Source organism: Globicephala melas, chromosome 14 (assembly GCF_963455315.2).
Source record: "Globicephala melas chromosome 14, mGloMel1.2, whole genome shotgun sequence".
Classification (NCBI taxonomy): domain Eukaryota; kingdom Metazoa; phylum Chordata; class Mammalia; order Artiodactyla; family Delphinidae; genus Globicephala; species Globicephala melas.
Genome location: NC_083327.1, coordinates 56,345,534 through 56,373,442, shown reverse-complemented (window position 1 = coordinate 56,373,442; position 27,909 = coordinate 56,345,534). Strand labels below are relative to the sequence as shown.

Below are 27,909 nucleotides of genomic sequence, written 5' to 3'. Positions count from 1 at the left end.
TATTGTCTCACCACCCTCCTCTCCCTTCTTGTTTCCAGCTTGTTCACACTCGCATATTTCTGACTGCCTGCTAACCCTCCTTCTCCTGGCTGAGAGCCCAGGCAGCATTATCAGCCCCCCGGGCTTCGCCAGGAGCCTGCCGGGAACCACTGAGGTTCTTGTCAGCTTCTCTTGCCCTTCACATATGTATTGCCTTCCGCTTGCCTGATCCTGGCCAGGGGATAACAGCCTGTATACCGTGCTAGATACTCTGGATCTCAGTAACTGTTTCCTGAAGGAGTTCATTACTCACTGGAAGAAGAGAACCCTTCATGGGAGGACTTCCTCTTTAGGTATCTCTGGATTCAAAAAAATATCTATATGTATATTTTTCATTTCTTTTTCTGTAGACCTGGTTGATGCCTGACTCAATATTGTAGGCTTATAATTATTTTAAATTTACAAGTGTTCTGTGCAGAAAGCATTTATTAAAGACATATTAAGACTTTTGGCTTATGGGCCAAATAGGGTGGTAGTTCAATTCTGTCTATCCCTGAACAGCATTAAGAGATATCAGAGTTCTGGGCTTTCCTGGTGGTGCAGTGGTTAAGAATCCGCCTGCCAATGCAGGGGACATGGGTTCGAACGAGCCCTTGTCCGGGAAGATCCCACATGCTGCGGAGCAGCTAAGTCTGTGCATCACAACTACTGAGCCTGCGCTCTAGAGCCCTCCAGCCACAACTACTGAAGGCCGCGCGCCTAGAGCCGGTGCTGCACGACAAGAGAAGCCACTGAAGTGAGAAGCCCGCGCACTGCAATGAAGAGTAGCCGCTGCTCACCACGACTAGAGAAAGCCCGTGCGCAGCAACGAAGACCCAATGCAGTCAAAAATAAATAAATAAAATAAATTAAGAAAAAACAAAAAAGGAGATATCAGAGTTCTGAAAACGTCACCATGAGTTTTGAAAACATTGAGCAGTAGTGCCCACAAGATGGGGATGTTATTCCATGGCGGCAGTGGTGGGGGGAACCAGCTTTTTTTTTTCTTGGTAAAATTGGGGTAGTGTCGGATTCCCCACTTTTCGAAATAGGAAGATAGTGGGTTTTTTTTTTTAATCTGAAAATAAGGAGCAATAATGCTTCTATAAGATGATTTTAATTTGTAAGTGCTTCAATATTTTGTGAAATTTGTTGGCATTGGTAACTTTCCCCATTCTATATGGGAGTTTGAATCTGTTTTTCCTAACAAAGGAATATTTGTAGATGAATTAGGTATTTGACCCGCAATATAAAAACTATGTGTCATCCCAGATTTAAGAGAAAAGGTATTAAGCATTGGCAAAGAACAGGAAATAGGCTTCTAACAGGTTTGGGAGAAAAGGATGGTGTTCCCTGTCAACAAAGAATTATAACCCCATTTGTGGGTTGAGATATACACACATGAAATGATTCGTGAGCCAGGCAGTGTTATTTATAACCGTATATGCATTTGTTTTTAATCTCTACCCTGTGGATTCCACAAAGGATTTGTGTCTGTTTGTATATGAGTATGTATAGACAGTGTGTACATCAATTTGTAATGAGGTGCCTTGTAAGAGAATTAGCGGGAGAAGGGAGGAAGCAGGCATTGGAGTCAGGGGGGGAAGGCTTCCCAGAGCAGGGAGCCTTCCAGGATGGGGCTGAACTGCCTGGAGAGGGCTGGGGCCTTCTTGGTGAGGGAAGACACATGAGCAAGCTAGCAGATGCTCCAACGGATATATATACGGGTGACCCTTGACCAACACAAGTTTGAATTGTGTGGGTGAATTTTTTCAATGGTCAATACTACCTGATCTGCAGTTGGTTGAATCCAAAGAAACAGAACCATGGTTACGGAGGAACCACAGATATGGAGGGCTGTGGCTATACACAGATTTTTCATTGCACGGAGGATCGGCAGCCCTAACCCCTGCTGTTGTTCGAGGGTCAGCTGTACAGTCGTAGTGGTGCGGTTGGACACCTGTCATTCTCTCGGCTGCCTGGCATCTGAGTTCCTGTCTGGTTTGGGAAATGCTTTGCTTTCTGAGCTTTGCTTGGAGGCAGAGCCCTCCTCTCGCTGAAAAATAGGGCAGTGCCTTGTGCTGCAGCCCTTGGTGGTGTGAGCTGCGTGGTCTGCTCTTGTACAGTGTCCCTGGGCCACTCCACGGCATGATCTGGGGCATTATTCCTGGCTGTTGGTCATTCTGGGAGCCACCTACTGGGTGACTTTTAATAAAATTCTCTTCTGCTTTGTCAGAGTTGATGTCTGTAACTTGCAGTCAGAAGCCCAGATAGTAATATGCAAACATCATTGGGCACTTCCCTTCGTGCCAAGAGAGTTTCATGTGTTTTATGGACATTCAAGTCTCACCACAACTCTGGAAGGAGGTAATGTTGGTCCCCAATTATAGCTGAAAAACTTGAGATTCAGAGAGGCTACGTAACTTGACCAAGGTCACAAGCCAAGCGGAGAGCTGGGATGTGATCCAGGCTTTTCTGACACGGAGACAGATCTTAACCTTTGTGATCTGTCTCCCACCCTCTGAGGAAAGCAGATCGTAACCGTTAACTACCTGTATGTATTTTGGAGTACTCTGTGATGAAAAGGTTTTCCTCAAAGCACAGTTGAGGAAGGATTTGTCTCTCTTACCTGAGTATCAAAAATAGGATATGACAGGTACGGATTGTCATGGGTTAGAACATGGGATTAGAAGTGAGGTTTTCTCACCCTTGGTCTGCTTTGCTTTGAGATGTTTGGTACTGGTATCAGGGCAGAGGGCAGACAGTAGATCCTGAAGGGCACGCATGTTTGGAGGAGGGACACGGGGAGGGAAGGGGTGGAAAGGAAAGAAGCTTATCGCAAAGACTTTGTTAGGAGCTCTGCTTGTCACATCTTTAAATTTTTATAACTGCTGGGTATTCTGCCTAGAACAACCTGTACCCAGATATCTGCATGGCTAAACCTCCTCTACCCCCCCACTTATTTCAGGTCTCTGTTCAAGTGTCTTATCAGAGAGATCTTCTCCTCCCGCCTCCCTCATTCTCTTAACCCACTTAATTTATTTTCATAGCACTTCTCATCACCTGACAGATGACACATATTTTTATTTTCTCTCTCCTAACTGCTAAAATGTAAGCTCCATGAGAGCAGGGTCTTTGTTTTGCTCACTGCTGGATCTCCAGAATTTAGAAGGTACCTGGCATATAGTAGGTGCTCAGTAAATCATTTTGAGTAAATTAATGAATGTGAGGAAACTGAGGCTTTGAGAGTTTTATATAACTGGCCTAAGATCTCATGGAAAATGATGGAACTGTGTATTAAATTCTAGTCTATGTGACTCCTGAAATCCCTCATGTTCCGTCGTTTGCTAATGACTTTTACTAATCTGGGAAGATGCCTATATTTGTACATGATTGAGGAAAGAGACATTGCACAGGATTTTTTAGTTAGCAAAGAAAATCTTAGGTAGCTAGCTAACTTTCCTCTTTTACAAATGAAGAAATGACCATGATGCATTGAGAGTTGGTGACATGATCAAAGTAATTCCACTATTTACTGATGGAGAAAGACCAGAAGCAAGATACCCCATCTCCTTGTTCAGTCCTATCCCCCTACACCCGCCTGCAGCATTCACTTTCTTCTTGATAAAGTGAGCCCTATCTTGATGCAGAATTCAGATATCATTCATTGGTGATGGGTGTGAAATAGTGGGTCATGTTAATTTAATGCCATAATATTAACGCAGTAAAGCAGAGACTGCAAACCAGATGCCTACAGGGACCAGCAGACAGCATAACAGTCAAGTGGGACCGGTGGGAACTATGGCAAACTGCCTGCCCAGAGAAACATGTTACAAGAGAAAAAGGTGGTAAACCAATCTAAAAATGTTTGAAACACCCTGCTGGCCAAACAAAACATTTCTGCCAGCCAGATCTAGCCTGCAGGCTCCCAGTTTGTGACTGCTGAAGTTTTAGTGTAAGTAGCTCTTTTCCTTCCAAAGGAGTAAGTTTCAATAAGTGGGGCGATGTCGGAGAATATGTGAAGTGGTGTCACTGTGGTTAATTGTTCTTTAGCCTAGCCAGAGGATCAGTGGGTTGGGCTGTCAAAGTTCACAGAGAAAATAATTATCAATAAAGGAGTAGTTATGGCCCGTCTTTATTACCCTGGTGATAAAGTTGAAGAGTAATGTGTTTTCTCTGTCATAATACCATCTGTCCTAATGGAAGGTACTTGGTTATGCTATTTACTGATTGAGAATCAGGAAATCTTCTTAGTGATTTGGCAGGGCTGTGAACTAGTACCTGTATGTCACTGGGCAGATCACCCAATTTTCTACTTTTTCTAATTCAGTATTCATGTCTGAATAATTAAGGGCTGGACTTTATAAGGCCTAGGAAAGAAAGAATTCAGAAGATCTCATGCAGGACTTAAACCCAGTTCTTTATCTTTGTCTCTAAAACAAACAAAAAACAACAACGGCAACAAAAACCAGTGTTGTCAGAGAGAAAAGAGACAAGAGAGACAGGGATTGGATGGTTTGTATATATCACTTATGTCTTTAAGCACACTGATAATAGCAGGGGATTTGCTGTGGTTCCTCTCACTTGCCAGCTGTGAAGCTCAAACAGATTGAGAATGATATGACTTGGTGATCTGTAGGGTCATTTCAGCTCTAAACTCCATCATAACTTGAATTAATGTTCCTGAGGACAGGTTTCAAAGGCTTCTACCATGTAGAACATGGGTTCTGGAGCTACATGGCCTAGGTTGCAGTTTCTCTAAGCCTCAGTTTCCTCATCCTTAAAATGGGGATAATAGTGGTGACTACCTCATAGTCTTGCTGTTGTGATCATTGTTCTGGCAAATTATCAAATGCTCCTTTTATTCTTACCATGGAGCAACTGTATGGTGTAGATAGTAAAAATCAAATTTAATTCACATTTACATTTGAAATAAAGTATAAGAATTTCCCCTTTTTCCCAGCAGATATAGGGCTTTTAAATTTCTTGGTAGAAACTGAGATGTGTTGGAATTAAAAGTTGGCAAGGTTATTTGAACCTTGATATGAGGGCAGTGTGGGTATGAGCTCTCGGTATTGGATTGGTACCAATTGATTAAGGCACAGAGGTAAAGATGAGTGAATCTTGTATAAGATGGGTGTAGGTCCTGATGTTAACAAAAGAGTTAACTTTTGGATGTGTGGCTGGGTAGATGTGCCTGTGACCCCTCACACAGTGAAACGGAAAGAAGGCTTGCACGTGTGGTTTTGGTATCCATCTCAAAGGAGATCATCTGATGCAACTTTGCAGTGAAGGGATGAGTTTATTACAGGAGAAGATGTTTTAGTAGCTTTCACGTGCTAATGCGAAGGGCCTCTGCACTGGAAGAACAAGTACACCTCTCCAGATCCATGCTGGAGCGTAATTAAGGCAAGAAGATGACAATAGACAAATTGCCTCTACTTCAAAAGGAGAGTGCGGGTTTACACTGAGTATTTGTTCCAAGGAGGCAAGAAGCAGGCATCGTGCCCTGAAGGTCCTTCATATCGGGCTGCCCTGGCTACTGAAAGAGCATCCTGTCCTCATCTGCTGCACTTTCATCTTCTGCCACGTTTGTATTCATGTGCGCAGTCCGCCACGTAAAAGCACAGCTTGTTATTCCGGGCTCTGCTTCTGTGACCTGAGGTAAAGCCAGATGAGAAAAATATATATATATTGTAAGGCTTTTACGTGGAATGGTAGTCACGCACCCTGGTTTTGAGTCGTTTGGCATCTAGCAAGGAGCCTTCAGAGGGTCTTCCGCCTCAGGGAGCAGCAGCCTGCACTGGGTTTGAGAGGGACTCTCTTGGTTGCGGGTCTGGGTATGCTGGTCCTGTATGTGGCAACACCAGGCAGCGACGTCAGCGTCGCCTGGGAAACAGAGGGCACAGCAGACCACGTGGTGGACTTGAAATCAGCTCTAAACAGCTGTTGGATTCTGAACAAAACTTCAGGAAACTTGTTTGCTGGGTGAGCTGGTGGGATGAGGCAGTTGCGATAGGCGGAGGGTGGGGAACAGAGCATTGCTCATCCTGTTGTCAGGGAGTGCTTGGAAGCAACAAATGAATCTCACCTTCCTACTTAGCCACAGCTGGAAACCTCCTTGGAAGAGAGTGTCTTACTCTCAAGCCCCCTCATTACACAGCTGAGGAGACCGTGGCAAGTAGAGGGGAGATGCCCTGCCTGGTGTGAGGCCAGCCTAGAATCCAGACCTTCTGCTTCTGTCCCAGGTTCTGGTTACCTCTGCCCCAGCAAGCAGTGGCCCCGAAGTTTCCAGTGAATTCTGCTTCCACTCACGTCAAATTCGTTTTTCAGCATCCCTGAACATTAAGGCACGTCAGTGCAAATTTATCTGAATCATAAATAGAAGTTCTTTATAGCTTTACTGTGGATTCACCATTGTGGATCTTTCGTTGTTTTTAAAGGTTTTGTTTCCTTATTCTCTTCTTCCTCTTCTTCTTGAAGGTTCAGTTTTTATTTAATGTACTTAGCAAGATATCCTGTTTAAAGTTCTTTGTTTTCTGAGAGTAAGCTCTCATAGTCTTTAACTCTCATCTCTATGCTGATGACTTCTAAAATTATCCTGCCTTCAGTCAGTACCTCTTTCATGAGCTACTAATCTAGATTTTCAAATACTTTCAGCAGTTCTTTTCTAATTTGAATGTGCAAAAGGGTCACCTGGGAATCTTGGTAAAACGCGCATTGGGATTCAGCAGGCCTGGGATAGGGTCTGAGATTCTGCCTTTCCCACAAGCTTGATGCCACTGCTGCTAGTCCCAGGAACACACTTTATACCCAAAGGGTCATTAATTAAGGCACAGAGGTAAAGACAGATGAATCTTGTATAAGGTGGGTGTGAGCTCTAGGTATACAGTGTCACCCAAGGGTCTCTAACATATTTCAAATTTAGCAGGTCCAAACTGAACTCATCACATTCTCTGTCCAACCTGCTCTGTGTTCTATATTCCCTCTCTCAGTTAATGATTGTCATGTATCCATCCAAGAACAAAGTGTGGCATCATCTTGGTTTCTTCTGTGTCCTCCATCCTCTTTATCTGACTGGTCACCAAGGTCATTTGAGTCTACTGGAGAAAAGCTTCTTAAATTTGTCCTTTCACTTCTGTTTCTGTCAGTGCCCTCTGGATTCAGATTCTTATCATCTCTCTGGAATCCCCTCACTCCAGAGCATCACAGCTCCAGGCTGTCTTACTATTTATTCTTCTTAAAAGTATGTTTCTGAAACACTAATTTGGAGTGACATTTGCTTGTTTAGAAACCTTCCCCTGTCGCATTCCAAGTGTTTCAATATGACAGGCAAGGTCCAGCACAGTTTGGCTCCCTGCAATGCCTAACACCATCTCCCCCCGCCCCCAGCTGGTTGCAGTTCCCTGGAAGTCAGTATAATCCGTCTATATCAATCCACTCACAGTTCCCCAGGCTCACTGTGTATCTTTGCTCATATGGTTGCCACTGCCTTGAATGCCTTTCTCATCACGTTCTACCTAGCAGAATCCTGCTCAGCCTTCAAGCCCCAGCTCTTACCACTCTTCTATGAAGTCTTGACCACGTCTCCTCCTTAGAGCTTGTGACTTTTCTAATCTCTGCTTCCATAGCAGTTACCACTTGCAATATTGTTTTGGAGTTCATTGCACAGGTCTTCGTTGCCTCCTAAGTCCTAGGCCTATCTTGTCTGAAATACATCTACATTCCACAGTTTAGCATAGTGTGGAATAAAATAGGTTTTCCCTAAATGTTTGCTGAGTCACTGAAAAAGCAAATATCCTGTAGACAGACATGAAATTTTGCATGTTGGAAGTAGGAGGGAATTACATCACTCATACATATTGGGCTCTTTGAGGAGAACCTGCCTGCTGCCTCATTCTTCTGTAGCTGCGCTGTCAGTACAGTAGCCACCAGCCATCTGTGGCGACTGAGCACTTGAAATGTGGTTGGTCCAAACTGAGCTGTGATGCAGGCATAAGTTACAGGATTTTGAAGACTTAGAATGAAAAGAAAGCAAAAGATCTCTTTAACGTTTTTTTTTTTGTGGTACGCGGGCCTCTCACTGCTGTGGCCTCTCCCGTTGCAGAGCACAGGCTCTGGACGCGCAGGCTCAGCAGCCATGGCTCATGGGCCCAGCCGCTCTGCAGCATGTGGGATCTTCCCGGACCAGGGCATGAATCCGTGTCCCCTGCATCGGCAGGCGGACTCTCAACCACTGCGCCACCAGGGAAGCCCTCATTAACAGTTTTTATGGTGATTACATGTTGCAATGATAATATTTTGGGTATATTGGGTTAAATAAAGTATACCATTAAAATTATTTTTACCTGCCTCTTTTTTAATGTGGCCACTAGATAAATTTAAATTACCACTGTGGCTTGCCTTTTATTTCAATTAAATAGCACTGTTGTAAAATAACGATCTATTGTCACATTCAAAACAACTCAGGAAGGTTTCCTGCCACCCCCTCCCCCCGATTGTGCTTTTTATTTTTTTTAAACATCTTTATTGGAGTATAATTGCCTTACACTGGTGTGTTAGTTTCTGCTTTATAACAAAGTGAATCAGCTATACATATATCCCCATATCTCCTCCCTCTTGCGTCTCCCTCCCACCTTCCCTATCAATTGTGCTTTTTAACATTCTGTCAAGTATTTAATATTTATGGTTAAGTTTTCAATTATGAGTTACTGATTTAAAAATAAAATCATTTTTATGAAACTACTACCACTGAGTTCAGTTTTCCAAGTTGTAGTGTCTTTTGAGATGATTCTTTTGATTCTTACTGAGCTACTAAACTAAACCTCAGGAACTTTACCATATCTCACCTATGTTAATGTCACAAATCAATAAAAACTCAGAATGTTTATTTATTTATTTACCATGACCTATGGAGTAATAAGAAATGGGAAATGAGAAAGTTTATTATAAAATTTGTAATCCACGTCTTTAACCCTACTGCCTGCATAGTTTCTCAGTACTTCTGCTGGTTCAAAATCACATCCCTTACCATCATAAAAACCTCCTGCTTAATTAATTTTTCAGTGTTTAAAGCTTAAGGATTCCATAAAAGTTTTTTTTTTGAGATGCCTGAAGCACTTGTTTTTCTAATTTTCTGTAGCCATAGAATCCTCTTGCAGTACATTCTTAAATGGATCTCCAAATAACGTATTTATCAAAGTGTCTAAGGTTGAGGGGAGGGGTAAGTGGGGAGCCCAGACAGGCCCTTTCCATCACCTTAGTTTCTCTTTCTTTAAAAAAATGCACCTCTGGGAGTTCCCTGGTGGTCCAGTGGTTAGGGTTTGGCACTTTCACTCGGGTTCAATCCCTGGTCAGCAAACCGAGATCCCGCAAGCTGCAACGTGTGGCCAAAAACAGACAAACAAAAGGCAACTCCAAGGCAAAGCGGCTGACTAAATTAAGACATTATACATGAAAAATCAGTGTGAACAGATGAATAGATTAAAATTATGTAATTTTTAGAATTGGAAGAAACTTGAGGTATTCTTCTTCTTGTTATAGGGTGAATTTTGTGTGATGCTTACACAGTGAACAGTAGGGCTGGAGATAGGCCAACTTCTTCCATCTTCCAGTAGAATCTTCTTTTCTATGCTACCCTGCGATAATAGCCTAAGAAATACTCATTCCTGGGACATTAGTATGGCCAAACAGTGATGATAGCACCTGTGGTGGAGGGTAGGAACCTGTTGGAGATAAAGTGAGGGCATATATACCATGATTTCATGGAGCGGTAGCCCAAAGTGAGGATTAGGTGACCACTTAGGAGGTAGCCGGTAAATGTCAGTCTCTCTTCCCTCTGTACTCATTCCATAGCTTCTTGCAATTCACTGATTAGCGTTTAAAATGGCGCAATGAATTATGCAAAAGCTGTTTCTGCAGGAGGGACTGTCTTGCAGCCTAATGCAGCACAGATGGAAAGATCCTCTTTTAATCATTGTTCCCACAACACTTGGAAGCTTTTTGAGGAATAAGCACTCAGAAGTGGAAGTGAATGGGCTTCAACAGTAAGTGAATTCCTTCTGCAGAGAGGAACTGAAATGTGTTTATGATGCAGAAGGTTGCCCTGTGTTTGAATGCTCATCCTTGTCATCTGAGATTCATGCTTAGAAGCCAAACGTCTCTTGAAATACTTGGGTTCGAGATGCTTCCACTGGAGGAATTACTTCTGCCCAGGCTGGCCCAACATGTATTATTATTTTTCTTCAGAAATGGTGGCGAGTATTTAAATACCAGTTCACTCCGTTCATGAAAATATGCAAATTACCTCTCTTTTTCTGATCTTTAGTCACTACTGAAGAGACTGAATTAGTTAGCATCCCCTTGCTTTTATTAGCATAATATTAATGCAGATCATTAGCAAAGGCTTTTTAAAAAAGAAAGCAGAAGCATCCATGGGAAGCAATTCACATGTAAAGCAACAGTGTTTAAGTCCTCAGTGAGGAAGAAGAAACATTTATGATTAGGTTTCTAACTTTGGTATCTGTGCCAAGGGCCACCCACCGCAGCCCAAACAGGCACTTGCTTCTAAAATCACCTTCCCCTTGGAGATTTCACTTGCAGAGCAAGAACCAATTGGAAAAAGCCCAAAGGGAAAATTTCAGAACAAAGGTGATACACAGTTACCTGTATTATGATTCAGATGCCATTAAGAATGTGTACTATAGAGTATATTTCTAAGACACTGCTTTTTAAAATATAGGAGGAAAAAGTAAATGAATGTTATTCATTGGCCAATTCAAGATATGGTAAAGGACCGACTTAAAACTATTCCCAGCAAATGGGTTAATATAAAGAGGACACTGGTTAATTCCTTCTTTGCTCAGAGGAAATGGGCTTAAATTAGAGGGAAGTAAAGTTGAATCAAATAACAGGAAGACATTGTTGGCTCTGGGGAGAGCTTTATAAAATTAGAATGAGGTATAGCAAGAGCCTGGAGTCTCCCTTCTTACCTCCTCTTACTGTGTTACAAACATTTTGTACACTTTCTGGCAACTGTGTCTGCCTGTGTCTAACTGGAGTGAGCACTACAGCACCTGCTGTCTGCACCAGTCATTTGCATGGAGCCCGTGCTGCCCTAGCTTGTTGTTTTCCTACGTGTTTTATCTCTTCTCATACCATGTAAGCTCTCAGGGATCAGAGTTGAGGCCCTGTGCTGCTTTGGATACCAGCATGTATAGTACCTTGCAGTGAATGAGGAGCCAGTATTTGTTGAATGAATGTATGAATCACAACTTGGTTACCTGTTTATTATTATCAAGCAAGAACCTAAGCTCTGTGGCATCATTCCACCAAAACACTGAAGTGTTGACTTCATCCCAATTCCACTGTTTTTTCCAGTGTCCACTTCATTACTTGAAATAGAAAATATACTTCATTATGTAGGTTAATTTCATTGTTAAACTATAACCACAATGATTTTTTAAAAAATGAAATTTAAGTAGGAAATTCTGCCCAATATCATAATGAAGACTGAGGATTAAATGTAGGCATTGTTGTTCAGTGAAACTTTCTGTTCACAAAGCTATTGGATTAAGAAATTTATATTCCTGTATTAGATTGGTTGGCATATGCTTAGAGTTTCACAATATTTCTAATAAAAGCTGCATATTTTACTTTATAGAACCAGCTTCAGCAAAACTAAAGTCCTTTATGAGGTGGGAACCCTTAAGAGTTGGCCCTCAGACACCTGAGTTGAAAAAGAAAAACAAAGAGCAAGAAAAAGTTCTAAGTCTTGGATCTTTACTGTGGAGTATCTGACAACCTAGGTCTTTCCGACAGCTTACCCTGACAAGATAGTAAAGGAAGTTCATCTTTTTTTAAAAAAATTATTATTATTTTATTTTATTTTTAAAAAACATCTTTATTGGAGTATAATTGCTTTACAATGTTGTGTTAGTTTCTGCTGTATAGCAAATAAAGGAAGTTCATCTTTGATCCCATCATCCTGCCTGGCTACCATGCCCTTGGTGCCCTGCACAACTACCACCTTCTGCCTTAGGGGCACTACATCCTCTTAGTCCTTTCATCTCCTCCTTGTAGTACTTACTCAGATTCTGTTCTGGTCTCAAGAGGCTCTGTTCTCTAGTCAGTGGCCCAATGGCTAATCTCTTCTGCAGTGTTAGCTTCCTGAGACAACACCTCTTTCTTCCACCTCTTCTTTCCTGGCAAGGAAGGGCATGGGTAACACACTTGGCTGGGATGTGAGTTCCTGGGAGCCTTGGCCAGTTCCGAATGTGGGAGTCAGGAAGGCAACTCAGCAGGTGACCTTTGGGAAAGAATTAGATATCACTCTGTCTGGATTGTTTCTTTGCTGGGACTGGGCAGAAAGGAGAATCCATGTAGAGCAGTGGGGATAGCAGTAGAGAGCAAGAGGGGTGGCAGTGGAAAACTGGAGGTGGACGTCCTTGAGCTGGACCTTGATTTAGCGTCAGCTTTTTATAGAGAGCCAACAGCTTGGGTCGTGGCTAGGGAGGGAACTCTCAGGGACACTGGCTTCTTGTGGACTTCTTAGCTTGTTTCAAATTCCCACATGGAATGGCATTTTGGAACTGGATGCCATATTGCTTTTGGCTAAGTGCTAACATTGCTGCCCCATGTAAGTAACAGGTCAGTAGTAGGCGAGCATAAGCTCGGTGATAAGCTGGAGACAGAGGAGCTTCCTAAGAGGACCAAGGTAGGAATTCAACTGGGACAGGTTCATAAACTTCCAGTTTGGAGGATTTAATCCTCCCAGAATTTGATGTCCTGTGGGTGGCATTTACCAGAGCTCAGTGTGCCCGTAACTATGCCAGATGATGTGGTAATGCTAAGGAATAGCATTAGTTATGTTTTCTTATTAATATGTTTTCTTTCCCTTCTGCATTTCCTCCCCTCATTGCCTGTATGTTCCCATAATTCCTTCCCATAAAGCCCTTGCCCATCCCTCATGGTCACCTTTGGTCTCTCTGCCCTCTGAGACCTGTTCCTGTCCTCCAAACAGAGCTTGGTGGCTTTGAGTGAAAACACTCGTTTTTGTGGGATTTTTGTTTTGTTTTGTTTTTCCTTCAAAAGTTAAGGTTAAAGCCCCCACCCCCAGGCAGTACTTTACCATTGGAAATTGCCTTTAGTTTCCCATGTTTTATTTTATATTTCATGTCTCTTTTAGGCTACTTACGTTCATATCTGACTTGTGTTGGGTCAGCTCAGATTCTAAAGCATACTAAGAAAAAAGAGGTCTCAGATAATCTCATTTACGAAGGAAAATTTATCCTGTAATATTCACATCGTCTACTTTGTAACTGACTCCTGAAGACATTTAGTGGAAAATGTTACAGATGGATTGTTTCTAAGCTTGGCTAAATTATTTGAAAAGCCGGAAATTATTTCTTCACCACCCCCCTCCATCTCCTCAGTAGAGCTGACTTTTAGGACCTGGCTTATAAAAATACTTCCTGGCCTTCAGTACTTATCGGTGGAGCATTATAGCCTTTGAAGGTCACTTGGAGCTATCCATAAAATTACACTTTGCAGCCTAAGTGAAGTAGCTTTCTGTTTTCCTACCCAGGTATTTGCCACACTGTTGCTGCTGTTTTAAATTGTTCTGCTCTTACTACTCACCAGCATTACTTTGAAATGATGTAGAAGTGTGTATCCTCTCCCTTTTCATTGTGTAACATAAACACAGACATCTTTTCACTTTTAACATTTTTTTTCAGTGTTTGTCCATAGCGTTCCTTATGCTGTCTGGTGGAAGCTTGGTTTCATGCCCCTGGAGCCCCACTGAGATAGATGATTTCTCTACCTTATTGTAACAAATAATCACAAAGAACCAAAAAGAGTTTAATAATAATGCCCGCATCTTTTCCAAAGTATGTGCCCATGCATTTAGCTTCAGTTATTATCAAAAGGTTTTTTTTTTTAAATCCAACTTTGCCTTGTGTCCATGTTTTTATTGGCATAGGAAAATCGATGTTACTATGTATATAAAGTCTTACAGAAGGGCAAGAGGTTGGCCCGTAGAAATAAGTAAAACCAATATTTTATTCAACACTATTCCAATATTAAATTTAAAAAATATTAATGTTCATAGTTTTGTGTCTTATCGACATATATTTTGTTAGTACCTATATGGTGGTATTATGAATCAATAGCAACCTACTTTATGAATTGGAGGGGGATATCAGAAAACTGTAATTTGTCAATATTTAGTCAGTCAGCGCCCAGAATGAGATTCCTGGCCAACAGTTAAACATCTATCCTGGATCCTAGATCCTGAAGTATATTGTTATGTCTTGTATGTGAGAGAGTTGCACATTGATGAAAATTTATCTGTTTGTATTAATGTATTTTTAAGGCATATTGGTGAACTGTAATGCTGAGATTCTAAGCTAATAGAAGGCATGATGGGGACTTTGTGAATGACGAGTTCAAGCATATTAGAGAAGATGGGGAAGACTTTTGGTCTTCATTAGTGAATCCCTTTCTTCATTTCACCTCTGAAAATGTGTTGAGAACTCGATGAATTCCTCAGAAAGAAAAAAGCACAGCCCTGAAACCAAAAAGACAAAAATTTGATTTGTCAAAAGCAAAAAAAAAGAAAAAAAGGATAAAAGGTTGATGACAATTTGGGGTGCTGATAGCTACCTTTGAAGCCTCATGACTATTGTGAAACAAGAACCAGGCATTAGACGATTGTGGTGAGAAAGCTAGACTCCATCTCGGGAAAGAACAGCCTCAATTTTGGACCAGTGAGTGAGCTGCAGACAAATCCAGGAGGACTGTGACAAACAGTCACGGGCAGAAGGAGGGATCGCAGGATGGGCTGTGGAGGTAACCTCAAATTGTTGAGCTGAGTCTATGCAAATGGTTGTTTGGGTGGAGGGTGAGCTGGAGGTGAGTGGGTAGTGACAGAGAGGAAAGGAAATTCTTTCTGAGGAAGGAATGGTGAACCACAGCAGGGCTTGAGACAATGCTAAAGCATAGGTCATGACCCAGAGGCCCATGCTGGAGAGCTGTCTGGGCCGCTGGTTCAGTGAGGAACTGGAAAATTCCACGCATGCCTAGTTTCAGTGTCATTTATAATCTATTTCAAGATAAAGGCTTGAGTAGGTTGGTTGAACAGACATCTCTGATAAGGTGCCCAACATACACCAGGCATTCAACAAATATTTTAAAATTTATTTTAGAGATTAAGTTGACAGGATGAAACCAGGGAATGTGGTGGGCTTAACAAAATGTATGCCAGTGCTTGTTTGTCACTTAATATTAGGTACAGTATGATATGAAATTGGCCCTTTCTTTTGTATGTTTTTATTCCCTCATAAGGAAGGCTGCTTTCATATTAAACACCCAAGAGTTACAGAGGCATAGAATAATTACCTATTAATTACCTTTTAGGGTTTCCTGATGACTGATTTCTTTACTGTCTACTTTTCATGTCCTTGTTTCATTCCTTTGTAGTTTTGTGCAATTAAATGAGAAACACCTTAGAAATTAAAAGGATGTTGTTGTTTCAGAAGCAGCCATAAATCAGTAATTAATAATTGAACAGTTCCCAAGCATCTGCTATGGCAAATGGATGGCTAAACCCAGGGATACCCAGATGAAAAAACAAACAAAAACCCCCAAACAAACAAACAAACAAAAAACTCTGCAGATCCTTGCAGCAAGGAACATACAGTGGAGTGGTAGAGATACAAGCATGAGTATCACAGTGCAGGATGTGGTCAGGATCGTGGGGAGACTGAAGGAGCGTGGATATGTCTTTCTTTATTCCAACCCCCATGGAGAAAGACACCAAGATATGAAATTGAGTAATGACAGCTGGAAAACAGATCCAGCTGGAGAGCCTATGCTCCGAATGCAAAGTGGCTGCTGGTGTTGAATCTCCAGATGGCTTGAAACTAACCAGAACAAGGAAAGGAGAGCGTTCTGGAGAAGAGCTGTGTCAGGTACATCCAAGTGTCAGGTAGATACAAGTCCTGGCGATGGAGAATTGAGTGGAGTGCGTATGCAAACTCAGTTCGATATGCTTTGAACCAGTCTTCCAAGGTCTTGATATTTCATGTCAAGTCCCACTGCTGATCTCTTTACCCTCGTCTTGGAAAATGACTTAGACATTCAGATCCCTGGCTACCATTTGGCTACCTGTTGTTGAGTCTTGATGCCAATGGAGGAGGAAAAACTGCCTCCTGAGAGAGATTGGGGGAGCTCAAAACAAAGAGGATCTCACTTCTACCCAGAACCAAAGCTCGAAAATAAGAAGACCGATGTCTGGTGGCCGGTGTTAGCCCATAACTTCCCCTTTACATACCCCACGTCTATACTTAAAAGGGAAGGGAGTTTTTCCAATTTGCTTTGGCTGCCTCATGACTCTCCCACATGCCCTTCTGTCTTGTGCCTTTTCTCCTTTCTTTCTACTAGACTTGGTGGTAGTCATTGCTGCCTATACCCCTATTCTTTTTTTTTTTAACATCTTTATTGGAGTATAATTGCTTTACAATGGTGTGTTAGTTCCTGCTTTATAACAAAGTGAGTCAGTTACACATATACATATGTTCCCATATCGCTTCCCTCTTGCGTCTCCCTCCCTCCCACCCTCCCTATCCCACCCCTCTAGGTGGTCACAAACCACCTAGCTGATCTCCCTGTGCTATGCGGCTGCTTCCCGCTAGCTATCTACCTTACGTTTGGTAGTGTATATATGTCCATGCCTCTCTCTCGCTTTGTCACAGCTTACCCTTCCCCCTACCTATATCCTCAAGTCCATTCTCTAGTAGGTCTGTGTCTTTATTCCTGTCTTACCCCTAGGCTCTTCATGACATTTTTTTTCCTTAAATTCCATATATATGTGTTAGCATATGGTATTTGTTTTTCTCTTTCTGACTTCACTCTGTATGACAGACTCTAGGTCCATCCACCTCACTACAAATAACTCAATTTCGTTTCTTTTTATGGCTGAGTAATATTTCTCCATTGTATATATGTGCCACATCTTCTTAATCCATTCATCTGTCGATGGACACTTAGGTTGCTTTCATGTCCTGGCTATTGTAAATAGAGCTGCAATGAACATTTTGGTACATGGCTCTTTTTGAATTATGGTTTTCTCAGGGTATATGCCCAGTAGTGGGATTCCTGGGTCATATGGTAGTCTATTTGTAGTTTTTTAAGGAACCTCCATACTGTTCTCCATAGTGGCTGTATCAATTTACATTCCCACCAACAGTGCGAGAGTGTTCCCTCCCCTATTCTTTTAGTGATGTTCACATATGAATTGGTTCTACCATAGTTTTCTGTAAAAGTGAGAAAGCCAAGTTTTCATAGCTCTCTCTCAGCAGCGTCACTAATGGGCTTCTCTTCTCAGCTTTACTTAGGCAAAGTTAAGTAAATAGAGCATCATCAGTTCATTTGCTCATTGTTTTGCTGTGTGTCAAAATTGGGCGGACGCTCTGTGAAGACTACAGCAATGTGCTAGACGTATGTTAAGTGACGTTTATTTTTAAAGAAAAAGCTGAAAGAAATAATGGGTAAGTTTTATCCTTCCCCCACATGAAAGGGGTAAAATATGCAAAGGGTAAAAGTAAGTTTACTTGAAACGTGAAAACTAACTAATATATTTTAAAAATAATAGCAATTGGGTCAGGACGAAGATGTGAGGAATCCTTTCCCTGGGCTCCGGAGGCTGCCTGGGAGTGGGGAGAGTGTGGGATTGCTTTCCAATCAACTTCTTACTGCCTTAAGGCACTGTCAGTGTTCTTTCTTTCTGGTGTCAGAGCCACTTCTAATAATTACTGCTTTCAGCTAAACAATAGTAGGCATTCACTTCCCAGGGAAAAATGACTTGGGTCATTCATAGGCCACAGCTCTTCATAGTCATTCAAATTCAGTGTAGGCTTATGGACAGGCCATTAGGAGTATTAATAGCTTCACCATCTCACGATGGCAGTGATTACTTCTTTAATATCACTGACAAAAGAGAAAGATCTACACATCAGAAACACTTTTTTTACCCCCAGCCTAGAGATAATGTAGCTGGAGAGACAGAGTGAATTTTTAAAACATTAAAAAAATTTTAAACATCTTCAAAACAAAGCTTTTTTAAAAATGGGTATATTTGAAGTTGTGCCCCAGCGTGGCACAAACCACTCTTTATAAAATGCATTGGAAAAGAATTCTCATGCATTTTAAAGAGGTATGATTTGACTGTTAAATGTATTTTTCTCTAGATAAGTGTAGTGGTCATTTTAAAATGTTAATTATAGACTGTGTGAACAAGATCACTCTTGGTTTTGCTGTGTGCAATATAAACTCACAAAGACTGGAGCATCAGACGTGAAAAAAGTAAATTCTGCCCTTTCTAGTCTATTTGGTATAATAGACCGAAAAAGAAATGAGGACACTAATCTTGGTTCAACCATCACTTTGCTGAGATTTTGAAGAAGACTTAACCCTGGCGCCTCATTACCTCATCTAGAAAATGATGGGATAGGTTTAAATCTCTAAGGTCTAATACCATTCTAAAATTTACACTTCAATAAATATGGCTTTATCTAAAATATACTTGGTCATTATGGTTTGATAAGTAATGATCTCAATAAGAACTTTTTTTTGGCACATTAAAAACAGAACAAAAAAACAAAACAAAAATAACCTTATTCTCTTATATCTCTCAACCCAGTCACTTCTTTTCCCGTGTTGGAAGTAAAAGTAGAATAAGGAGCATGAGAGTGTACGTGTAAGGATCTTGTAAGGAAAGAAAACAAATAAACAAAACCAAGTCCTAGCATCAAAGGACTTCACGAAAGCAGACTTGGGGCCACAGAAATGCCCGGGAAGGAGCAGGACCAGGAGACAGACTGAATATAAGTGTAGCAATATGATTCTTGATGGGGCAGGGTACAAAAAGTAGAGATTGCATCAGATTGTTAAATATGAGTTCAAAGAAATGTCCTAGTTCCAAATAAATGCCTTGAGATAATTGTAGGAAGAGGTACAGATCGATGACAAAGGAGCATTAAAGAAAATACATATTTTCCAATACACCGGGCAAAAGGGGAAGCTTAGACAGGATTTCTGCCCATTGTACATGGCGGATGAAAGCAAATGATGGGGGACTTCCCTGGTGGTGCAGTGCTTAAGAATCTGCCTGCCAACGCAGGAGACACAGGTTCGAGCCCTGGTCTGGGAAGAGCCCACATGCTGCAGAGCAACTAAACCCGTGCGCCACAACTATTGAGCCCACATGCCACAACTACTGAAGCCTGGGCACCTAGAGCCCGTGCTCTGCAACAAGAGAAGCCACTGCAGTGGGAAGCCCGCGCACCGCAAGGAAGAGTAGCCCCCTCTCGCCGCAACTAGGGAAAGCCCGCACGCAGCAACGAAGACCCAACACAGCCAAAAATAAATAAATAAAATAAATAAATTTATAAAAAAAAAAAGCAAATGATGGAAGACATTGGCAAGGTAGGGGTTTTTAAATAATGCTTTTATTCTTTGTCATTGTAGTATGAATTAAATATGGATATATCATTGGAATGAGTCCCAGTCTTGATGAAAGGCTGTAAAACTAAACTAAAATAAACAAAGAAGTAGGTCAAAGGTCATTAGGAAAGCATGTCTGTTTCTTTCAGTAAGGCTTTCTGGAGTGTTGCCCACAGAATTGAAAAGTGCTTTTTCAGATCCATTTGGTGTTTTTGAGAAATCCTGGAGCAGTGTTTTCAAAGTGTGGTTGTGGAACACCTGAGGCTCTTGAGACCCTTTCAGGGGTCTGGGAGATCAGAACTATTTTCATAATAACACTGAGATGTTACTGGCCTTTTTCATTCTCATTCTCTCCTGAGAATACAGTAGAGTTTCCCAGAAACTACATGACTTACAATATCTCAGAAGAGTAAATGCAGAGGCAGATGTGAGAATCCAGATGTTTTCTATTAAGCCAGACATTAAAGACAGTTTCAAAAATGTAAAACAATGCTACTTATCTCACTATTTTTTTGTCTTGGTTTGGAAAACATAGGGCTTCCCCCCTGCCCCAAATGTTATTTAAGATATTTATTCTTCTTATTCTTAAATTAATGAGTGTTTACATTTTTTTTGGTTTTAATATCTAATAGTGTCCATATCAGTGGATATATCTATCTCAAAAACACTCTGGAAGCAAGCCCTTGAAAATTTTTAAGTGTGTAGAGGAGGTCTGAGACCAAAGGTTTAAGAATGACTGTCCCTAGAGGATAAGTAATTTCTCTGAACCTTAGAAGAGGGCAAAGGTGACCTTATTAAACTATGGGAGTGGCAGTTATCTGTAGTTAGCAGTTACACAAATGTTAGCAATGATGCTAACTTGAGTGCCGCCTTCTTGGTTACCTCTGAGACACTTTAATAGGAATTCTTATTTGATAACTCACAACACACAAAGCAGTGAAGGCTGTTGGCATTCTTTCCATTTTATAGATAGGAAAATGTTAGAATCAGAGAAGTGATTTTCCAAGGATCATGAAAAAAAGTTGAGCTGGAACCATTTGGTACTTATGAATCCTAGTCCTATGTGTTTTCCTGTTGTTTCACTGACTGCATTGGTGCTAGGACGAATCAAGAAATTTTCTTCTAGTGGACCACAGCATGGTGCATGGCAAACTCTTAACTCCTTGTGGAGGACAGCTTGTGTCAGATCACTTTAAGATCCTCTGCGACAAAAAAAAATAACAGGTATCACTAACACCCTGATGATATCAGTACATTTGAAATTCACTGGCCAGGTGGAAAAAATATTACAGAAAAATGGGATAAAATATACCTGGGGAAAATATAAGGAAACAAAACTCCAGTTTTTATCAACACAGCACGAGGACATGTCAGCAAGATAACACACCATGAAGGCCCATGGGGAGTCTGTAAAGTTGAGTATTTGCTGGTGATGCTATAGTGCCCATGGGAAAAAAGCCCGAGTGATAATACTGTGATGTATTAGAGCAAGACTTGTACAGTGGACTAGGAAGCATCTTCTCTTAGAGGACAGTGTCTAGTTCTGTAGTTATAGTTGTAAAAGGTGAGAAATGGGGGAGTTTTGGAAGAGTGGTCATGGATGTTTAGCACATGGGATGCTGGATGGGGAGTGAGGAAAAGCGAACAGAGAACCATCATTTGCTGGTAAGTCAGGCGGAGGTAATTAGTAGTTGCCTGTGGGGCAAAGCGTGTGTTTCTCTGATTTGAGCACCATGTGTTGCCTGGGATCTTTTGGAAATACAGAATATTTCTGCTGCATACTTCATTATGTCTAGCAGATGTTGCTTTTATGTTTTTGAGCCCAATTTGCAGAATGAACATGGTGTCGTAAAACAATACTCCTAAAAACAGAAGAGAGGAAACTAGTTAACTGGCCTCTTACCAGGACAGTTTTAAGAAGGGCCAGACTTTTAGCCGTGGCCTGTCTGGAGTACAAAAGTGAGACTATTCTAAGAAGAAAAGCAGTGTCATGACATGTTTATTGATGTAAACTGTGAATAAAGAAGGTTCAGTCACATTTTTAGAGAAAATATAAACTATTCGGCAGCTGACTAAGGAGGGGACTGTCACTGGACGGTTGCCTCCTACCTACACTCCATCCCCTAATATTTAAAAAAATTGTTTTCTTGCAGCATTTGCCAGTGATCCAAAAAAAGGAAAAAAAAAATCCTCCTTTTCATGACTCAGTGTCTTCAGGTTGTTACAACAAACCTGTTCAGCTTTTGAATCTTATTAAAGTCGAAATATTGAGTTGATTCATCAGCACTAAGCGATTAGATTTTCGCTTTATGCGTGTTTTGAAAGCAGGGCTTGCTATAGAAGGTATATTTACATAACAACAATGTTGCTCAATGCCCTTGCATTTTTCTGCACATGCTCTTATCTTAATGGAAATTTACTGGAAAATTCTTGCCAGAATAAACACATTCCTTCAGGAGTGAAAGGCTTAATGTACTTTTCGTTCAACAGCACCACTTTCCTGTGAGCAGATAAACCAGATGATTTGGCATTAGTCATTATACTTCACACATTCCTCAGTTCCCATCATGATCTCCCGTGGGGCTAAGGGTTGTCGAAAATAGCAATAAAGTAGACAATCTTACATTATAATGAGAGGTAAAACAAAAGCAAGGAAGGGCGTCTATGTATTTGACATGAAATAAACCAAAAATGAATCCGGCAAACACTGTAAATTAGCTTTAGCTATCCTGATAAAGCAGGATTAAGGAGTATGAACCAGAGATCAGTTGAGCTGGTGATCACAGAAATGAAAAATATAATTTACTTTTCATTTTTAAGAGAAAAGAGAGCTGTCTCGTTCACACTGTAACTTAAGAATCAGGAGTGTAAACCCTAAACTCGGGTGGTATCATGGCCACAGGGTGGGATACAAGGATGTAAACAGGAGTTGGGGCAGGGAGGGAGGAAGTGTCCTTTGAATTAAGGGATGGGGGCGGCAAACAATGGACAATGGAGGCTAGAGGAAAGAGATTCACACAAACATGTCTAGACTTCCTGCTGTTGGCCCTCATTCTAACGCCCACCCATCACCAGGCCAGGATTGCTGCTGGGGTGAGATTATAGGGATTGTTCCATCATTCATGCCACCAGCATTAATAAAGTATGTAATCAAGGTAGAGAGAACCATCTTTAAAGGGATAAAACTGGCTGATTAGCGCATTACAGTTAAGTAGTCAGTTATATTGCATTTATTTGCAACAATAGGAAATTAAGTTCTTTGACTTTTACTAAGTCAGTTAGAATTAAACTGCTGGGTAGATTCGACCAGAGTTTAGTGACCTTCTTCCTTATGCTGTATTAAATCCTACTATTTTAAATAACTATGGGAAAGGCCAGTTTAAATGTGAAAATGTTCACACACTATTACAGAATTTTGTTTTGTTGCATTTCTTTTTATTTTCTCTATGTGCAGTAAGTAAAACCAGTCTAGCAGAGTATTACTTCCTAATGTCTTCTTGGGAGATAAAAAAGCAATTTGATATTAGAGTAACAAAACACTCATTCACCAGTTATTGTCTCCACTCAAATTGTATTTCTGAAAAATTATTGAATATAAAGGGGAAAAACCATAGCTGAAAAATTTCCTTCTTCAAGTAATAAGGCTTTTCCCTATCTCAATATAAACAATAATGAAGCAATTTAATATTTCTATTCTATATGGGTTTTTTTATTATTAGGCACTTTAATTCAATGTTAGTAGTAGGTAGGATATGACTTACAAAGAAAAAAATACAGTTGAAGTCATTAAAAAGTTTATTCACTTATCCTTTTCTTCATAGATTATATTTAACCAAATGTTTACAAGGTAATTCCTAACTACTTATTCAGAATTGCCAATAAATACATTTTTTACCATGTTTTAAAATATATGTAAGTAATGGGTACATTTATAAGTGTAAATATTAAAAGTTGCTTTCTAAAATAGAGTGTAACAGCAAACTTAATATACCATCCTTCTATTGATGTTTTGGTTCCAAAAAACAAACTTAAAATTCAAATGGTGCCTCATTCATTGATTGTGGATATTTGCTATGTAAGGGGTGATTGAGTTTGATTTTTAGGTATCAATGATAAATATGAAATACTGTGTAAAATTCAATCCCGATTTAATTAACCTCTAATCAAGATTTAACCTGTTGCTTTCTAAGAACAAATTTTCAGGTTTAAAGAAGCCTTAAAATAATTTAAGTGAAATGGAAATGGAAGAATATTTATCCCATTGCTGTTTGTTCTTTGCCATGCTTTTCCATAGAGGATAAAACTGTTCATTCTACAAGCGTATTATAATCAGTAGCCTCTCAAGATAAACAGTTTCAAAATACACATTTCTTTGGTTTTGTTTAGGAGAACTTGAGTTTCCAAATTCTCCAGCTCAGTACTGTGATATTTTAGAAATTGTACTACTTCCTCATGTACTAAGATGAACCGTGTTTTCTTTTGAATTTATAGTCGCAGATATGGCCAGTATACCATGAACCAGGAAATCACCAAAGTTATAGAAAGACCTCCATTTGATCGATCAAGTTCCCAGGATTCTTTGGATGAACTATCTATGGAAGATTATTGGACCGAGCTAGAAAATATCAAGAAATCCAGTGAGAACAGACAAGAAGATCAAGAGGTGGTGGTTGTCAAAGAGCCTGATGGTAATAATGAAATTAACAAAACTTTTTTCTCTTTTTTTCTTTTTCTCTCTCTCTCTTTTTTAATATGTATAGATGGGAAATGAATACATGGAAAGGAAGAGGAGGAAAAAAAATATTAAAGCTAGGAAAACCAGAAAAAGATAAATGGTAGCTGCCTTTCAACTTGAAAATGACTTAATTGTGGCAGATTTATAGATGCAGCTGACACATATAAGTGGCATAAGTAAATTCGCTTAGTTTTGGATGTGGCTAGAATCTTGTTGGCTAAGCTTGCTGTATCATAGACTCTTAGAGTTAGACTAGAATTTTGAAATCATCTAAGCTTTATTTAAATTCCTTCTTTGATATCCTAGCCACATGGCCATTTGGCCTCTAGTGAGTATAGATGCTGATGATATGAGTATAGATGCTGCTTTTCCGTCAGCTTGAGCTGTTTCGGTGTTCTTCATTTTATTGATTTACAATCTGCTCTACACTACCTTTTACTCACTTATTGTAGATCTGCCTTCTGGAAGATCAGAACAAGTCTGTTTTATTTTTTGCATGATAGCCTTTCAAATGGTTGAGGATAGTTGTCTTGTTACTAGCCAAGCAACTTTTTCTAGAAGGAAAGATTCACATAAATCCATCGTTGTTGGTGATTTGCAGACCTGTCCCAGTACTGGTCATCTTATCTTTCAAAGTATCATCCTCCAGATTGGCAGCAGTGCCACAGTTTAGCCAGCTAAGCTCAGGGTACAGATTCGGACAGTGGAAGATGGTATTAGCATTCTTAGCCTCCACATTTACTTCTTGTATTTGGTTCATAATTTCACTCAAGTCTCTTTCTAGCCGCATTTCCCACAGTCTCCACTACTGTATTTCATATTCTGGAAGAAGCATGTAAAACTTCACTTTTTTTTTCCCCTTAAATTTCATGTTTTCTTTTTTTTTTTTTTTTTTTTTTTTGCTAATCTATTAAATTAGACACTAGGTTTCTGATGCCCAACTCTGGCATCCATTATATTAGCATTCTTTCTATGCCTTGTGCCAGCTATAAGTTTGTAAGTCAGTCTTTGGTGTATAAATTGATACAAATGCCAAGAAAGTAAGAGCCACAGTTAGTACCTTGGGACCCCACTGCTAGTAGTGACCTGTTTTTCAACAGAAGACTTTTTTTTATATATATAAATTTATTTATTTTTGACTGTGTTGGGTCTTTGTTGCTGTGTGTGGGCTTTCTCTGGTTGCGGGAGTGGGGACTGTTCTTCGTCGCGGTGCGTGGGCTTCTCACTGCGGTGGCTTCTCTTGTTGCGGAGCACGGGCTCTAGGTGCGCGGGCTTCAGTAGTTGTGGCTCGCGGGCTCTAGAGCGCAGGCTCAGTAGTTGTGGCGCACGGTCTTTGTTACTCCGCGGCATGTGGGATCTTCCCAGACCAGGGCTCGAACCCCGGTCCCCTGCATTGGCAGGCAGATTCTTAACCACTATGCCACCAGGGACGCTCTCAACAGAAGACTTCTTAATAATGCTAAATGACTTAGCATCAAGTTGTTTAATACTGAAATCTATCAATACATAAATAGGCTTTTCTCCTTTGCTATACCATTTGTTGAAAAAAAGCAACCGATAATACTTGAAAAAGAAAAGTTAGAGATTTTCCTTAATTTAACACTGATTTGTAAAAGAAAATTATAACCAACTCATTCTTTTATTTGGGTTCTCTTTCATTTTACTCTCATTCTTTCTCACTTTACCAATCCAGTTGAGCTTTTTGTGGTAATAGTGTCTCCCAACATTTCTGTCTCAATGTTTCAAGATGGCAGCAGCATACCAGCGGCCTGCTGAGTAAGGAGAAAACATTCTGCAGAAAGCAGCACTCGAGCCTGTTGCATAGCCATGTGTCCTTAGCTATTTCATAATTCTCCAAGGCTAAAATGGATTCATAGTGTTGTGATTATCAAGAAGAATTGGGACTGTTTCTATACACCCATGCCTTCTTTTTGACTTGAAATTGTTTGAATTTTACCTCTACTTTTTAATGGAACAAGTGACTCTATACTGTAATCTTGTTTACTTCCCTTATCATGGCAATATCAGCTTTTTTCTGGCCATTTGGTTTGATACACGTATACCGAGTTCTGCCTTAACAGCATTAATAGTCACGGCTGACTTTTTATGTCAGTAAACAGTTTTTGTTGTCTGGCATGCAGAATGCCTGGCACTGCCTTATGTTTCTTGAAGCCAAGGTTATTAATACTTTATTTCTGCCCTCATGGAGTTTAGATAGTAGAGAGGGATAGATGGGCACACCAGTCAGGGCTCCATCATGTGATATGGACTATAATAGAGCTCTGCAAAGTTCTTCCCATGTGACATTCTCACATGTGGTTATGAGGCACCCAGGGCAGCTGTGGTTTAGTTTACAGATGAGAAAACAGAGTCAGCTTGAGGCTAAGTGACCCGGCCAAAGTGACATGGCCATCAAGGTGCAGAAATGGGGTAAGGACACAGATCTTTTGTGTCTCAAGTCCTTGATCTTTCAATTTCCTCTATAAACATGGAGCTTGGAGTGAATCTATTCTAGTTATCATTCAGTTTTTCTGTTAATCATCAACAGATCTTCCTTTTTTTTTTGGCCGCGCCGCCTGGCATATGGGATCTTAGTTCCCTGATCAGGGATTGAACCCGTGCTCCTGCAGTGGGAGCACAGAGTCTTAACCACTGGACTGCTAGGGAAGACCCGAATCGTCAATAGATCGTATACAACATTTGCTTTACTGTTTACTTCGTTTCAGTGTTTTGAATGGATTCAGTTGTTTAATTGGTTTCCTATAATAAGCTATTTTGGTCTTTTTGCTGAAAATAGTGTGCTTTAAAAAAAATTTGTGAAAAACATGACTTTGATGGGCTGACCTGGGGGGTTAAAAAAATTAATTTGAAATTGATTAGTTCCTGATGTCCAGATGCTCTTTACTTCTTTTCCACACTCCCTGTCAGCTACAGCGAGCAGAGAAAACAAGCCTTTCCATCAGTTAGGGTTGGACTCGGGTAGTGCTGAATTTAAGCCAAGAAACAGGGCTTTAATGGCCATCCCCAGCATCGACTTCCTTCTGTAACTCGATGGAAGTAAGTTATCTTTTCATGGCTTGCTCATCTCTGGAAAGGGAACAGCATTATCTTCCCCTGGTTAATCTGCAGGGAAGTTATAGAGGTTAATCACATGCGAAGTCATTTAAAACTTTTAATTGAGTGTATATGAAATGGATCTAAAATTTGATATCTTTATGCCTGGAGTTTATGGCAGTTGTCCAAGTTTCAGATGATGATTCTTAGCACTGCGGTTTGGTTGTGATATAAGAGTTTCAGTAAGGGTTTTTAAACAGCTTAAAAAAATGTAAACGTTCTCATATTTTGTGATTTAAATACCATTCTTCTCTATTGTCTTAGAGGGAGAACTGGAAGAAGAGTGGCTTAAGGAGGCCGGTTTGTCCAATCTCTTTGGAGAGGCTGCTGGAGATAACCAAGAAAGCATGGTGTTTTTATCAACACTGACCCGGACGCAGGCGGCAGCTGTTCAGAAACGAGTAGAGACTGTCTCCCAGACCTTGAGGAAAAAAAACAAACAGTACCAGGTTCCTGACGTCAGAGACATATTTGCTCAACAGAGAGGGTCAAAAGAAAGGGAGGTAGGTTTTCTTTTTTGATAAAGCAAAGGAATAATT

At 40.5% G+C, this 27,909-nt stretch overlaps 1 protein-coding gene across 3 annotated transcripts in view; it reads left to right on the top strand.

Moving 5' to 3' along the window:
* ARHGAP18 (Rho GTPase activating protein 18) overlaps window positions 1-27,909 on the top strand; it is a 131,949-nt gene that overhangs the window by 49,254 nt on the left and 54,786 nt on the right. For all 3 annotated transcript variants that reach the window (XM_070043487.1, XM_030853493.3, XM_030853492.3), the window contains exons 2-3: window positions 24,013-24,209; window positions 27,635-27,873. In XM_070043487.1, the coding sequence (XP_069899588.1) occupies window positions 24,013-24,209; window positions 27,635-27,873 (436 nt within the window). The remainder of the gene's footprint in view (window positions 1-24,012; window positions 24,210-27,634; window positions 27,874-27,909) is intronic.